The sequence below is a fragment of the Pseudophryne corroboree genome, chromosome 8 (assembly GCF_028390025.1).
Source record: "Pseudophryne corroboree isolate aPseCor3 chromosome 8, aPseCor3.hap2, whole genome shotgun sequence".
Lineage (NCBI taxonomy): Eukaryota > Metazoa > Chordata > Amphibia > Anura > Myobatrachidae > Pseudophryne > Pseudophryne corroboree.
The window spans coordinates 70,940,369-70,956,757 of NC_086451.1; the positions used below are offsets into that span (position 1 = coordinate 70,940,369).

General features: G+C 46.6%; 1 protein-coding gene and 1 long non-coding RNA gene across 2 annotated transcripts in view; one reads left to right on the plus strand and one right to left on the minus strand.

The window, feature by feature from the left end:
• The window catches only part of SLC27A4 (solute carrier family 27 member 4), an 83,753-nt gene that overhangs the window by 61,502 nt on the left and 5,862 nt on the right, over positions 1-16,389 (plus strand). Inside the window, exons 11-12 of the mRNA XM_063936624.1 lie at positions 4,151-4,315; positions 15,161-15,307. Of these exons, the coding sequence (XP_063792694.1) occupies positions 4,151-4,315; positions 15,161-15,307 (312 nt within the window). The remainder of the gene's footprint in view (positions 1-4,150; positions 4,316-15,160; positions 15,308-16,389) is intronic.
• LOC134948565 (uncharacterized) overlaps positions 15,448-16,389 on the minus strand; it is an 86,759-nt gene continuing 85,817 nt past the window's right edge. Inside the window, exon 4 of the long non-coding RNA XR_010182974.1 lies at positions 15,448-15,914. This is a non-coding gene — a long non-coding RNA (uncharacterized LOC134948565). The remainder of the gene's footprint in view (positions 15,915-16,389) is intronic.

Here is a 16,389-nt window from a genome sequence, read left to right on the forward strand (position 1 = left end):
ATACTGTTAACTGGGTTCAGATCACAAGTTGTACGGTGTGATTGGTGTGGCTGGTATGAGTCTTACCCGGGATTCAAGATCCTTCCTTATTATGTACGCTCGTCCGGGCACAGTATCCTAACTGAGGCTTGGAGGAGGGTCATAGGGGGAGGAGCCAGTGCACACCAGGTGACCTAAAAGCTTTTACTTTTGTGCCCAGTCTCCTGCGGAGCAGCTATTCCCCATGGTCCTTACGGAGTTCCCAGCATCCACTACGGACTATGAGAAATAGAATTATCGGTAAGTAAATTCTTATTTTTTTTTCTTCAGGGTCCATAGTCTCTGGCATACCCCAAGGTTAACACAAGGTTAACCTTGTGGATCCTATGGACCCTGAAAAAGAGTTAACGAAGGTAATATATATATATTTTTTTTCCCCTTCTTCCTTTACTGGATGATACAGAATACAGATGCCAGCAGTCACTCTTTAGTCCCTATTACAGGATATTTGAACTGCAGAGCATTCAAAGCTTCTGCTTCGGACCACCATTACCACAGTGTTTGTAGGATTTACATGACCCGGTGTGAAGTGAAGGGACCAGTTGCTGCTCTTTGTACAGGGCGGTCAGCTCTTTAAAGGTTTACGTCTCAACATTTTGTTTTCTTTTTGCAAAAACAGCTTAGTTTTCCTGGAGTACAGATCTTCTTACACTACGTGATGCGTGTGCTGCCTACTTACATCCCTATCCCCAATGGCTTTGCAGCACCCTCCTTCCGAACGGTGGAGTAGAAGTTCCTTACCTGGGGGGTAATTCAGAGTTGATCGCAGCAGCAAATTTGTTAGCAGTTGGCAAAACCATGTGCAGTGCAGGGGGGCAGATATAACATGTGCAGAGAGAGTTAGAGATGGGTGGGGTGTGTTCAAACTGAAATCTAAATTGCAGTGTAAAAATAAAGCAGCCAGTATTTACCCTGCACAGAAACAAAATAACCCATCCAAATCTAACTCTCTCTGCACATGTTATATCTGCCACACCTGCAGTGCACATGGTTTTGCCCAACTCCTAACAACAAATTTACTGCTGCGATCAACTCTGAATTACCCCCCTAGACGGTTGCCTTCCTGTTGTCTACCTGGGGCCTCTATGATGGAGGACTCCTTTCCTCATCTTCCATAAAGACAGGCCATTCTAATGACCAAACAAAGGTGTTGGTTTTTTTTAAGCTACACCTGAATCGGGACATTGTAATCCCATCTTTAGACCAGGATAAGTCTTTGGAAGAAGAAGACTTTCTGGATGTTATCAGGGCATTAAGGGTCTATGTCTATAGCAGGGGTGGCCAAACAGTCGATCGCGGACATGCGACCAGTCGATCGCGATCCGCCGTCCAGCCACCCGAAGCCGCGCCTCTCCTGCCTGCCGCCCTGCCTCCTCAGTCTGGTCTGCGGCAGTGACGGCGGAGTGTATAGCTCAAATCAGGTGCCGGTTCGTTAGCCAATGAGAGCTCGCGGACCGGCGCCTGATTTGAGATATACACGCTGCCGTCACCACCGGAGATCACACTGAGAAGCAGGGCGGCAGACAGGAGAAGCGCGCGCTGCGCTCTCCACTCCGGTGAGCTCTACTATGGGGGCATATCTGGCATTGTGGGCACATGGCTCAGTGGGGGCATATCTGGCAATGTGGGGCATATCTATATCTGGCACTGTGGGGGCATATCTGGCTCTGCTGGCACATGGCACTGTGGGGGCATATCTGGCACTGGGGGCATATCTGGCACTGTGGGCACATGACACTGTGGGGGCATATCTGTATCTGGCACTGTGAGGTCATATCTGGCACTGTGGGGGCATATCTGGCACTGTGGGCACATGGCACTGGGGGGGGCATATCTGTAATCTGGCACTGTGGGGGCATATCTAGCACTGTGGGCACATGGCACTGTGGGGGCATATCTGTATCTGACACTGTGGGGGCATATCTGGCACTGTGGGGGCATATCTGGCACTGTGGGCACATGGCACTGTGGGGGCATATCTGTATCTGGCACTGGGGGCATATCTGGCACTGTGGGGGCATATCTGGCACTGTGGGCATATGGCACTGTGGGGGCATATCTGTATCTGGCACTGTGGGGGCATATCTGGCACTGTGGGGCATATCTGGCACTGTGGGCACATGGCACTGTGGGGGCATATCTGTATCTGGCACTGTGGGGGCATATCTGGCACTGGGGGCATATCTGGCACTGGGGGGGGGGCATATCTGGCACTGTGGGCATATGGCACTGTGGGGGCATATCTGTAATCTGGCACTGTGGGGGCATATCTGGCACTGTGGGGGCATATGTGTATCTGGCACTATGAGGTCATATCTGGCACTGTGGGCACATGGCACTGGGGGGGGCATATCTGTAATCTGGCACTGGGGGCATATCTAGCACTGTGGGCACATGGCACTGTGGGGGAATATCTGTATCTGGCACTGTGGGCACATGGCACTGTGGGGGCATATCTGGCACTGTGGGCACATGGCACTGTGGGGGCATATCTGTATCTGGCACTGTGGGGGCATATCTGGCACTGGGGGCACATGGCACTGTGGGGGCATATCTGTAATCTGGCACTGTGGGGGCATATCTGTATCTAGCACTGTGGGGGCATATCTGGCACTGTGGGCACATGCCACTGTGGGGGCATATCTGTATCTGGCACTGTGGGGGCATATCTGGAACTGTGGGCACATGGCACGGGGGGGCATATCTGTAATCTGGCACTGTGGGGGCATATCTAGCACTGTGGGCACATGGCACTGTGGGGGCATATCTGTATCTGGCACTGTGGGGGCATATCTGGCACTGTGGGCACATGGCACTGTGGGTGCAAATCTGTATCTGGCACTGTGGGGGCATATCTGGCACTGTGGGCACATGGCACTGTGGGAGCATATCTGTATCTGGCACTGTGGGGGCATATCTGGCACTGTGGGCACATGTTACTGTGGGGGCATATGTGTATCTGGCACTGTGGGGGCATATGTGTTTGAGGTTTTTACCTGTGGGGGCCAATGTGTTATTTCGTGTGAGGCAGTCATTACACTCTGTGCAGCAAGGCTACGTCCCTTTTTTTTGTTATACCACGCCCACTTTTTGCTATACCACGCCCACTTTTTTTATGCCACGCCCCTATTTTTGCGCCGGTGCGCGCTATTATTCCTCTTAGGTAGATCACAAAAGCTTTTTAGCTTTCAAAGTAGATCGCCGACTCCAAAAGTCTGGCCACCCCTGGTCTATAGGATTCTAGAATTGCACAGGATGAATGACCTTCTGGCTACAAAGAGAGGCTGTCCGCTCCCACACAGACCCTTGTCAGGTAAATTACTTTTGTAATTTCTCAGGCTTACCTTTGGAGCCTACTGGAAACCTCTGCTGAGTAGCTGTGCCAAGCGGCAACATAATCATCTGTGCTCCCCTTCCCCAAATATTACAGATTTAGTATTGTCCTCCAATGGAAGAAATACGGGGAGTTTTATACTTGTATGGTTTATGTGCTGTTCTTGTTCATGGTTTCCTTTACTGTTACCGACGTTAGGGTGGTTGTTCTTGGAAAATTTTATCTCCCCCTCTCATTCTGGACTTCATGGCTTTTTTTTTAGACCAAACTGATGTTCCTAGGCAGCCACTGTGTTGTAGTGAGAGAGGAGCCTGAACTTTATGCAAATGTAACGTGTCCTGGCTCCCTGTACCGTACTACATACCCCCCATGGTAGGATTAAAAAAAATAATAATACCCTTTTGTGTGCGGTCATTAGACACTCTCCTGATTCCATGTCTGGCCTGTAGGGTATGAGGGGAAATTGCCCACAGTACTCAACATCAGTGGATCCACAGGGCCACTAATTATCTTAATTACACTCAAGTGCAGGGGTGACAATAAGTCAAAAAGTGACCCTCCAGCTGCTGCTGAACTACACATCTCAGCATACTCTGCCACAGTTTTAGCATATCCTGATAGCAAAACTGGCAGAGCATGATGGGATGTGTAGTACCACAGCAGCTGGATGGCTGTTAATTGCGTCCCCCTGGTCTAGTGTCTTAAGTTATGGGTCCTCAGTTTGTTTTTATAGAAGGCCATCTGGTTTCTGCAATAACCCTGTCTTCTTCTTCACAGGTGATGTGCTAGTGATGGACGAGCTGGGTTACATGTATTTCCGGGATCGAACGGGGGACACATTCCGATGGAAAGGAGAAAATGTGTCCACCACAGAAGTGGAAGGAATACTAAGCAGACTCCTTGGACAAGCAGATGTTGTGGTCTATGGAGTGGAGGTTCCAGGTAATACAATAACTTTAGGTGCCATGCCATGCAGATTTAGGAAGGATGGAACAGTGATCTTTCTGTCATTCATTACATCTTCCTGGTATGTAGCAAGAAGTGGGAATAACCAAAATTATTTTGGAAGGGGCGCTTTAAGTTGTGACTCCAATTTATAATTAATAGCAGCTGTCTGTATAGGGTAGTTACACCTATAACATTACACAAAACAGAATTAACTAAACAAAGATAAGACAGCGCTGACTGAAATGAATTGTAATTTAAAATATTATTTAATAATTAAGCATTGTAAAAACACATATAAACATATAAAATAAATATCTCACTGCACTGATAAATTTATAGTCACCATACATGGATTGTAATTCATATGCTGCTTAATGGAATGTCCCTGTAGGATCCGCACATTCAAATATCCCTTATCCTGGGGTTGTAGCACAGTCCCCGGGCCGAATTTTGTATTGAAGACAACGCTGGAGGATTAGCTGTCCCAGTGGTTTGGCAGTACAACGGGGAAGTCCTCACCAGTATTGCGTGGCAGTCTTTAAAGTTCGGTCCTTGTTGTTGGATTAGGGTGTAAATAGCGCTATTTTTCAGAGTCCTTAGGGATCCCAGTATAGGTAGATATCCAATGCAGGTGACTTAGGCTAACACCTGACGCGTTTCACAGCTCCCTGCTGTTTTATCAAAGGTGACTTGGTCCTTGCTGGCAGTGTAATTTATACCTAAGTTAATTACTCAAATCATTACAGCTGATAAGACAATTAATTTCATTACATGTTTAAAAATTAATAAAAACCTCATTTTATACGGATAGACTCAGGGCAATCAGAGAAGTTAAGTATAATTCATAAGTTTTATTGCTTTATTAGTTAAAAAACTCTGTCTAGAACAGTCCGCTCGTGCTGGAACGCACGCGGACTTCCGGCTTGTGACGAATGCGGACTTCCGGTTTCCGGCTTATGGCCCGCATTCGTCACACGGGGCGGAACTTCTATTGTTGTGTATCTCCAGCAATGACGTATACCCGTTGTTATGGGGATAGCGTCCTTCTTCCCTCCAATCATGTGGTGGGTACAGGGTCACGTGATCGGAGCTCCGCATAGCGCATCATATGTTGTATTATATGTATTTCTGATCCGTGATCCGCATAGAATGTTACGGAAAACATAACCACTCTTTCTCTAACGTCCTAGTGGATGCTGGGGACTCCGAAAGGACCATGGGGAATAGCGGCTCCGCAGGAGACTGGGCACAAAAGTAAAAAGCTTTAGGACTACCTGGTGTGCACTGGCTCCTCCCCCTATGACCCTCCTCCAAGCCTCAGTTAGATTTTTGTGCCCGAACGAGAAGGGTGCATGCTAGGTGGCTCTCCTGAGCTGCTTAGAGTAAAAGTTTAAATAGGTTTTTTTATTTTCAGTGAGTACTGCTGGCAACAGGCTCACTGCATCGTGGGACTAAGGGGAGAAGAAGCGAACTCACCTGCGTGCAGAGTGGATTGGGCTTCTTGGCTACTGGACATTAGCTCCAGAGGGACGATCACAGGTTCAGCCTGGATGGGTCCCGGAGCCGCGCCGCCGGCCCCCTTACAGAGCCAGAAGAGCGAAGAGGCCCGGAAAAATCGGCGGCAGAAGACGTTCCTGTCTTCAAATAAGGTAGCGCACAGCACCGCAGCTGTGCGCCATTGCTCTCAGCACACTTCACACTCCGGTCACTGAGGGTGCAGGGCGCTGGGGGGGAGCGCCCTGAGACGCAATAAAACACGTTTTAAACCTTATATGGCTAAAGAAATGCATCACATATAGCTCCTGGGCTATATGGATGCATTTAACCCCTGCCAGTTTTCCTAAAAAAAAAGCGGGAGAAAAGGCCGCCGTGAAGGGGGCGGAGCCTATCTCCTCAGCACACAAGCGCCATTTTCCCTCACAGCTCCGCTGGAAGGATGGCTCCCTGACTCTCCCCTGCAGTCCTGCTACAGAAACAGGGTAAAACAAGAGAGGGGGGGCACTATTTGGCAGTTAATATACATACAGCAGCTATAAAAGGGAGAAACACTTATATAAGGTTATCCCTATACAGATATAGCGCTCTGGTGTGTGCTGGCAAACTCTCCCTCTGTCTCCCCAAAGGGCTCGTGGGGTCCTGTCCTCTATCAGAGCATTCCCTGTGTGTGTGCTGGGTGTCGGTACGATTGTGTCGACATGTATGAGGAGGAAAATGATGTGGAAGCGGAGCAATTGCCTGTTTTAGTGATGTCACCCCCTAGGGAGTCGACACCTGACTGGATGGTCGTATTTAAGGAATTACGTGACAATGTCAGCACTTTGCAAAAAACTGTTGACGACATGAGACAGCCGGCAAATCAGTTAGTGCCTGTCCAGGCGTCTCAAACACCGTCAGGGGCTCTAAAGCGCCCGTTACCTCAGATGGTCGACACAGACCCAGACACGGATACTGACTCCAGTGTCGACGGTGAGGAGACAAACGTAATGTCCAGTAGGGCCACACGTTACATGATCACGGCAATGAAGGAGGCGTTGAACATTTCTGACACTACAAGTACCACAAAAAAGGGTATTATGTGGGGTGTGAAAAAACTACCCGTAGTTTTTCCTGAATCAGATGAATTGAATGAGGTGTGTGATAAAGCGTGGGTTTCCCCCGATAAAAAACTGCTGATTTCTAATAAATAATTGGCACTATACCCTTTCCCGCCAGAGGTTAGGGCGCGTTGGGAAACACCCCCTAGGGTAGATAAGGCGCTCACACGCTTATCAAAACAAGTGGCGTTACCGTCCCCTGATACGGCCGCCCTCAAGGAACCAGCTGATAGAAGGCTGGAAAATATCCTAAAAGGTATATACACACATACTGGTGTTATACTGCGACCAGCAATCGCCTCAGCCTGGATGTGCAGCGCTGGAGTGGCTTGGTCGGATTCCCTGACTGAAAATATTGATACCCTGGATAGGGACAGTATATTATTGACTATAGAGCATTTAAAGGATGCATTACTATATATGCGAGATGCACAGAGGGATATTTGCACCCTGGCATCAAGAGTAAGTGCGATGTCCATTTCTGCCAGAAGAGGGTTATGGACGCGACAGTGGTCAGGTGATGCGGATTCCAAACGGCATATGGAAGTATTGCCGTATAAAGGGGAGGAGTTATTTGGGGTCGGTCTATCGGACCTGGTGGCCACGGCAACAGCTGGAAAATCCACCTTTTTACCCCAGGTCACCTCTCAGCAGAAAAAGACACCGTCTTTTCAAACTCAGTCCTTTCGTCCCCATAAGGGCAAGCGGGCAAAAGGCCACTCATTTCTGCCCCGGGGCAGAGGAAGGGGGAAAAGACTGCACCAGGCAGCCTCTTCCCAGGAGCAGAAGCCCTCCCCCGCTTCTGCCAAGTCTTCAGCATGACGCTGGGGCTTTAAAAGCGGACTCAGGCACGGTGGGGGCCCGTCTCAAAAATTTCAACGCGCAGTGGGCTCACTCGCAAGTGGACCCCTGGATCCTGCAGGTAGTATCACAGGGGTACAAATTGGAATTCGAGACGTCTCCCCCTCGCCGGTTCCTGAAGTCTGCTCTACCAACGTCTCCCTCCGACAGGGAGGCAGTATTGGAAGCTATTCACAAGCTGTATTCCCAGCAGGTGATAATCAAGGTACCCCTCCTACAACAGGGAAAGGGGTATTATTCCACGCTGTTTGTGGTACCGAAGCCGGACGGCTCGGTGAGACCAATTTTAAATCTAAAATCCTTGAACACTTACATAAAAAGGTTCAAATTCAAGATGGAGTCACTCAGAGCAGTGATAGCGAACCTGGAAGAAGGGGACTATATGGTATCTCTGGACATCAAAGATGCTTATCTCCATGTCCCAATCTACCCTTCTCACCAAGGGTACCTCAGGTTTGTGGTACAAAACTGTCATTATCAGTTTCAGACGCTGCCGTTTGGATTGTCCACGGCACCCCGGGTCTTTACCAAGGTAATGGCCGAAATGATGATTCTTCTTCGAAGAAAAGGCGTCTTAATTATCCCTTACTTGGACGATCTCCTGATAAGGGCAAGGTCCAGGGAACAGTTAGAGGTCGGAGTAGCACTATCTCAGGTAGTGCTACGTCAGCACGGGTGGATTCTAAATATTCCAAAATCGCAGCTGATTCCAACAACACGTCTACTGTTCCTAGGGATGATTCTGGACACAGTCCAGAAAAAGGTGTTTCTCCCGGAGGAGAAGGCCAGGGAGTTATCCGAGCTAGTCAGGAACCTCCTAAAACCAGGACAAGTGTCAGTGCATCAATGCACAAGGGTCCTGGGAAAGATGGTGGCTTCTTACGAAGCGATTCCATTCGGAAGATTCCACGCAAGAACTTTTCAGTGGGATCTGCTGGACAAGTGGTCCGGATCGCATCTTCAGATGCATCAGCGGATAACCCTATCTCCAAGGACAAGGGTGTCTCTCCTGTGGTGGTTACAGAGTACTCATCTCCTAGAGGGCCGCAGATTCGGCATTCAGGATTGGGTCCTGGTGACCACGGATGCCAGCCTGAGAGGCTGGGGAGCAGTCACACAGGGAAAAAATTTCCAGGGCTTGTGGTCAAGCATGGAAACGTCACTTCACATAAATATCCTGGAACTAAGGGCCATTTACAATGCCCTAAGTCAGGCAAGGCCTCTGCTTCAGGGTCAGCCGGTGTTGATCCAGTCGGACAACATCACGGCAGTCGCCCACGTAAACAGACAGGGCGGCACAAGAAGCAGGAGGGCAATGACGGAAGTTGCAAGGATTCTTCGCTGGGCGGAAAATCATGTGATAGCACTGTCAGCAGTGTTCATTCCGGGAGTGGACAACTGGGAAGCAGACTTCCTCAGCAGACACGATCTTCACCCGGGGGAGTGGGGACTTCACCCAGAAGTCTTCCACATGATTGTAAACCGTTGGGAAAAACCAAAGGTGGACATGATGGCGTCCCGCCTCAACAAAAAACTGGACAGATATTGCGCCAGGTCAAGGGACCCTCAGGCAATAGCTGTGGACGCTCTGGTAACACCGTGGGTGTACCAGTCCGTATATGTGTTCCCTCCTCTGCCTCTCATACCCAAGGTACTGAGAATCATAAGAAGGAGAGGTGTAAAGACTATACTCGTGGCTCCGGATTGGCCAAGAAGGACTTGGTACCCGGAAATTCAAGAGATGCTCACGGAAGACCCGTGGCCTCTACCTCTAAGAAAGGACCTGCTCCAGCAGGGACCATGTCTGTTCCAAGACTTAACGCGGCTGCGTTTGACGGCATGGCGGTTGAACGCCGGATCCTGAAGGAAAAAGGCATTCCGGATGAAGTTATCCCTACCCTGATCAAAGCCAGGAAGGATGTAACTGTGCAACATTATCACCGTATTTGGCGTAAATATGTTGCGTGGTGTGAGGCCAGGAAGGCCCCTACAGAGGAATTTCAACTGGGTCGATTCCTGCATTTCCTGCAAACAGGACTGTCTATGGGCCTCAAATTAGGGTCCATTAAGGTTCAAATTTCGGCCCTGTCAATATTCTTCCAAAAAGAACTAGCTTCAGTTCCTGAAGTTCAGACGTTTGTCAAGGGGGTACTGCATATACAGCCTCCTTTTGTGCCTCCAGTGGCACCTTGGGATCTCAATGTAGTTTTGGGATTCCTAAAATCACATTGGTTTGAACCACTCACCACTGTGGACTTAAAATATCTCACATGGAAAGTGGTAATGCTGTTAGCCCTGGCTTCAGCCAGGCGTGTCTCAGAATTGGCGGCTTTATCCTATAAAAGCCCTTACCTGATTTTTCATACGGACAGGGCAGAATTGAGGACTCGTCCTCAATTTCTCCCTAAGGTGGTTTCAGCATTTCACTTAAACCAGCCTATTGTGGTGCCTGCGGCTACTAGGGACTTGGAGGATTCCAAGTTGCTGGACGTAGTCAGGGCCCTGAAAATATATGTTTCCAGGACGGCTGGAGTCAGAAAATCTGACTCGCTGTTTATCCTGTATGCACCCAACAAGCTGGGTGCCCCTGCTTCTAAGCAGACGATTGCTCGTTGGATTTGTAGTACAATTCAGCTTGCACATTCTGTGGCAGGCCTGCCACAGCCAAAATCTGTAAAAGCCCATTCCACACGGAAAGTGGGCTCATCTTGGGCGGCTGCCCGAGGGGTCTCGGCTTTACAACTTTGCCGAGCAGCTACTTGGTCAGGGGCAAATACGTTTGCAAAATTCTACAAATTTGATACCCTGGCTGAGGAGGACCTGGAGTTCTCTCATTCGGTGCTGCAGAGTCATCCGCACTCTCCCGCCCGTTTGGGAGCTTTGGTATAATCCCCATGGTCCTTTCGGAGTCCCCAGCATCCACTAGGACGTTAGAGAAAATAAGAATTTACTTACCGATAATTCTATTTCTCATAGTCCGTAGTGGATGCTGGGCGCCCATCCCAAGTGCGGATTGTCTGCAATACTTGTACATAGTTATTGTTACAAAAATCGGGTTATTATTGTTGTGAGCCATCTTTTCAGAGGCTCCTCTGTTATCATGCTGTTAACTGGGTTCAAATCACAAGTTGTACGGTGTGATTGGTGTGGCTGGTATGAGTCTTACCCGGGATTCAAAATCCTTCCTTATTGTGTACGCTCGTCCGGGCACAGTATCCTAACTGAGGCTTGGAGGAGGGTCATAGGGGGAGGAGCCAGTGCACACCAGGTAGTCCTAAAGCTTTTTACTTTTGTGCCCAGTCTCCTGCAGAGCCGCTATTCCCCATGGTCCTTTCGGAGTCCCCAGCATCCACTACGGACTATGAGAAATAGAATTATCGGTAAGTAAATTCTTATTTTCTTAAACATATATATTCCCACATGATCAGAGCTGGTGAATGTATCATACATTTATCTTTTGGTCTTATTGGTAACATGATTGTGAATTAGTTATTATAATAAGAATTCATTTCATAGAGTAATCATATCTGAGCAGTCAATATAGAGAATTATCCTTAATATAAACCAAAATGCAAATGTTTCATATGATTTTAAAAATCTATATATATATAGGTATCTCAATGAATACATATTCATTTGGAAATTGATATATAATTTACTGGTGGCAGATGTTTCTATAACTTTTATGTTTAAAGACAGTTTTTTAAGTTTAGCAGTAGATTTTGCTCCATCTGGAGTATTCAATTATATTTGTGGGATTTATATTTTCTTATTTCTCCCCCCCCCCCCCTCCCCCTCTCCTTCACCCCTCCCCCTACTCCCCCCCCCCCCCCCCCTTTCCCTAAGCAAAAATAAAAAATAAAATATAAATCCCACAAATATAATTGAATACTCCAGATGGAGCAAAATCTACTGCTAAACTTAAAAAACTGTCTTTAAACATAAAAGTTATAGAAACATCCGCCACCAGTAAATTATATATCAATTTCCAAATGAATATGTATTCATTGAGATACCTATATATATAGATTTTTAAAATCATATGAAACATTTGCATTTTGGTTTATATTAAGGATAATTCTCTATATTGACTGCTCAGATATGATTACTCTATGAAATGAATTCTTATTATAATAACTAATTCACAATCATGTTACCAATAAGACCAAAAGATAAATGTATGATACATTCACCAGCTCTGATCATGTGGGAATATATATGTTTAAGAAAGAGTGGTTATGTTTTCCGTAACATTCTATGCGGGTCACGGATCAGAAATACATATAATACAACATATGATGCGCTATGCGGAGCTCCGATCACGTGACCCTGTACCCACCACATGATTGGAGGGAAGAATGACGCTATCCCCATAACAACGGGTATACGTCATTGCTGGAGATACACAACAATAGAAGTTCCGCCCCCTGTGTGACGAATGCGGGCCATAAGCCGGAAACCGGAAGTCCGCGCATTCGTCACAAGCCGGAAGTCCGCGTGCGTTCCAGCACGAACGGACTGTTCTAGACAGAGTTTTTTAACTAATAAAGCAATAAAACTTGTGAATTATACTTAACTTCTCTGATTGCCCCGAGTCTATCCGTATAAAATGAGGTTTTTATTAATTTTTAAACATGTAATGAAATGAATTGTCTTATCAGCTGTAATGATTTGAGTAATTAACTTAGGTATAAATTACACTGCCAGCAAGGACCAAGTCACCTTTGATAAAACAGCAGGGAGCTGTGAAACGCGTCAGGTGTTAGCCTAAGTCACCTGCATTGGATATCTACCTATACTGGGATCCCTAAGGACTCTGAAAAATAGCGCTATTTACACCCTAATCCAACAACAAGGACCGAACTTTAAAGACTGCCACGCAATACTGGTGAGGACTTCCCCGTTGTACTGCCAAACCACTGGGACAGCTAATCCTCCAGCGTTGTCTTCAATACAAAATTCGGCCCGGAGACTGTGCTACAACCCCAGGATAAGGGATATTTGAATGTGCGGATCCTACAGGGACATTCCATTAAGCAGCATATGAATTACAATCCATGTATGGTGACTATAAATTTATCAGTGCAGTGAGATATTTATTTATATGTTTATATGTGTTTTTACAATGCTTAATTATTAAATAATATTTTAAATTACAATTCATTTCAGTCAGCGCTGTCTTATCTTTGTTTAGTTAATTCTATCTTCCTGGTATGTACCTGCATTCTTGCATGGTCCGGGGTGAAGGTAAATCGCTCGGCCATCAGCCCGATTGCCAATCGCTCTGATGTGTAGCCGGCTTTACAGACACGTTAACACTAATTTTTCATTCATCTAAATGGAGGACTCTTGAGACATTGGAATATAGAGAGTGGATACAGAACTGCGGGCACTTAACATCTCTAAACAGGTCTGTAGCTCCTTCCACACTATATATATATATATTTACCCCTTGGAGTCTGAAAAGGCTCTGGCTTCTTTTACTCGGGTTATGTCTTATTCAGCCCCAAGCTGAATACATTTGTTTCCCAGTACACAAGAAGTTCTCTCTTGCCAGTTAATACTCAGCCTGAGAGGTTCCAGTTTTTGTTCCTTTTGTGCTTCAGTAACACGAGGGACAAGATTATTAGAAGATAGGGTTGGGAGTTTCTTTTGTGGACCAGTTGTTCAATTCCACCACATATGCCTGGATTAGAGGAATTGTGGACCCTGGGATATATCATCGATCTCCCAAGATCCCACCTTAGAGGTTGTTTTTCTTTATAGGCCTTCCTGGGCCAATGCAAGACATCTTACTTTGCAGGATGTTATTCAGGCCTTACTCTACTCAAGGGGGGTTATTCTATTTCTGGATGGAGAAAAGAGGTTGGGGTTTTTACTCAAGTTTCTTCTTGATGCAGAAACCAAATGGGTCCTTTCAACCCATTCTGAACTGAAGGCTCTTGAACACCCAGCTAGACATGTTTGAAATGGAATATGTGAGATGAGTGATAAAGCATATAGAACATGATGAGTTCATGGAAATCAAGGATCTACATTGCCCCATATGGGAAGAACATCACTCTTGTCAGGTTTCAGCCCAGAACCACCGTTCTGGGCATTACTGTCCTCGTGATGGCATGAAATGTGTTCATGAAGATTATAGCAGTTATGACTGTTCTTCTAAGGTCCAGTTAGTGATTTTTATCTCCTACCTGGATGATCTTCTGATCAAAGCAAGTTCCGTCAACATTGCGTCCGCCCTATTTGCAGGAAACTGTACAGGCATTGGAGTCCTACGAGTTATAAGTTATACGGAAAGTCCAATTTGACTCCTTACCAGAGAATAGTCTTCCTGGGGTTTCTGTTCAACACCTGGCAGCAGCTGGTGTTCCTACCAGGGAAAGAGATTACCTCATTACAGGGACTGGTGACGTGCTTGTCAGCGCACTGACAGATGTCTCTACGTTTTGGTATGAGGTCCTGAGAAGTATGATCTGAACCTTCGAGGCAGTGCAGGTTGCTTAGTTTCACTCGCAGGACTTCCAGGTCAATCTGATTTTGAAGTAGAGCAAGTCTGTCCGATTTAGGTTATTTGCCTGCCTCAGAGTGTGACAACCTCAGTATGTGAGTTTTGGACAATGGTGAAAACAGATTTCAGCCTTCAGACAGATTATAATGGAAGGTGACAGACGAGTGTGAGAGTAATTGTCATACTTCTGTGTGTGTATTACTGTAATATGTATGTCTTCATGCATTGTGTGCGCGTCATACAGGGAGTGGTTACTTACAAACTGTGTTATTCTTTTTCTTAGGCGTCCATGTGCTAAATGTTACACATTGTGTGGTACAAATCTAGGCTAGTCTCCTGTAACCATGGGGGCTAATTATTTGATACCAGCATAGCATATACGTTTAATACGTGTTTGGGCCCCATGGTGACCTAAGGAAACTTTATGTTTGTTACCTGTCAAACTATTTTCTTCGATCAGAAGATGAAAAACCCACACACTACATCTTCTGATGTCTGTTAGGCCTCACACACACTGGGTAAGACTCTAGTGTTTGATCTCAGCCAGCCGTGTCCGCAGCCTGTATTTGCACTCCTTAATGCCTGTCACTGTAAAGGTCATTGATCTGTACAGCGAACGTGACCTCCATACTCGCTGTAATGCTGGATGCATTTAAAAGGTCAAGTTTACCGCAGAGATCAATGCATCGTTACAGTCTTCTTTTACTCTGTGTGTTCGTAGCCCGTTTCCCTTTGCATCTAGCAAGGTCTAATGTGTGTCCATATTTTGCACTAGTCCTTTTATCTTTTAACTCTGGAAGTGTTTTCTCTGCACACTGTAAAATCCGGTCCGTTCTCTTCCTTAATCGTGTCCACCCCTCTTTTCTTTTCTAGGGACAGAAGGGAGAGCCGGCATGGCAGCCATTGCCGACCCTGACCACACATGTGACCTTGACAAGTTTGCCAGAGACCTTAAAAAGTCGCTGCCTGGGTATTCCCACCCTGTCTTCCTTAGACTGCTGCCAGAGGTGAACAAAACAGGTGAGTACTCAGATGTGAGCCAGGAGAGAGTTTGTATTCATAAGCTAGGAGGGGTCTCCATTAGTGCTGAAATATAGAGTTCCAAACTATGCCTTCTACTAACATATACCGTAGCTTATCTATGTATTGCGAGCTCTATGTAATATTTATCTTTTCATTTTTATTGGGTGAGATTACACAGTTGCCCCCATACCCAACACAACTTCATCACTGTGGGTTCCTCCTTTGGTATTACAGCTACAGTGTAGTAGGGTCCAGGTACTTCCTGAGACTGTGGCCTTCAGCGGAAGAACTCGCTATGATAAAAGGCTCATGAATGGATTCCTGCTACACACAGGATACGAGCAGTAATGGCATATTGGTCCTGTTTCAGACCACTTACCTAAAGCTGTAGAACAGACTGTCATATGAGAACCTGCTGCACTGAGCCATGCGTAGCATATGAGCCACCTTGGTTTCATGTCTTCGACCCAGCCTTGTGTAGGAATACTTAATTGAAGGCAATCCGTGTTGGTCATTTGTTTTCATTTGAAACTCTCCACTAACCCGCTTGGACTTTCCTGGTTCCTGGATGGTGTGATTGAGCGGCAGCACCCACATCCGCTCCCTGTAATTGGATAGAATAGGCTGTCTGTCAAACAGATTTCATAAATACAGGTGTGCTCATACATCTAGCCTCAATATGCCACGCAGCATGAGCTGTTTGGCGAGAGTGAGTCGCTACGTCCTGTGCCACTCTGATAGCGTTAGGCAGCTTTTTGTGCCCAAAGTGAGCCTTAGTCGCAACGCTATGAGACCGGAAAGCACAAGGAGTGTATATTGTGTGTGACAGAGTCTGTATACGGAACTTGTATTGGAAAAAGTTGCAGCTGCTACATTGTAGCACGTCATGTGCAGATTGAGACTCTGTAGCACACATATGTACAAGTGTCACATTAATCAGCACAGACTCAAGGTGGGTCCTGGTCACATTGCGAAAAGCTTGGCATACATTATACAATTATCTGGCAGATAATCTGTGGTTGGAATGAAAATCTGGTAATGGATGAGAGCAACTGACAATCGTCCATTTGCTACCAAAC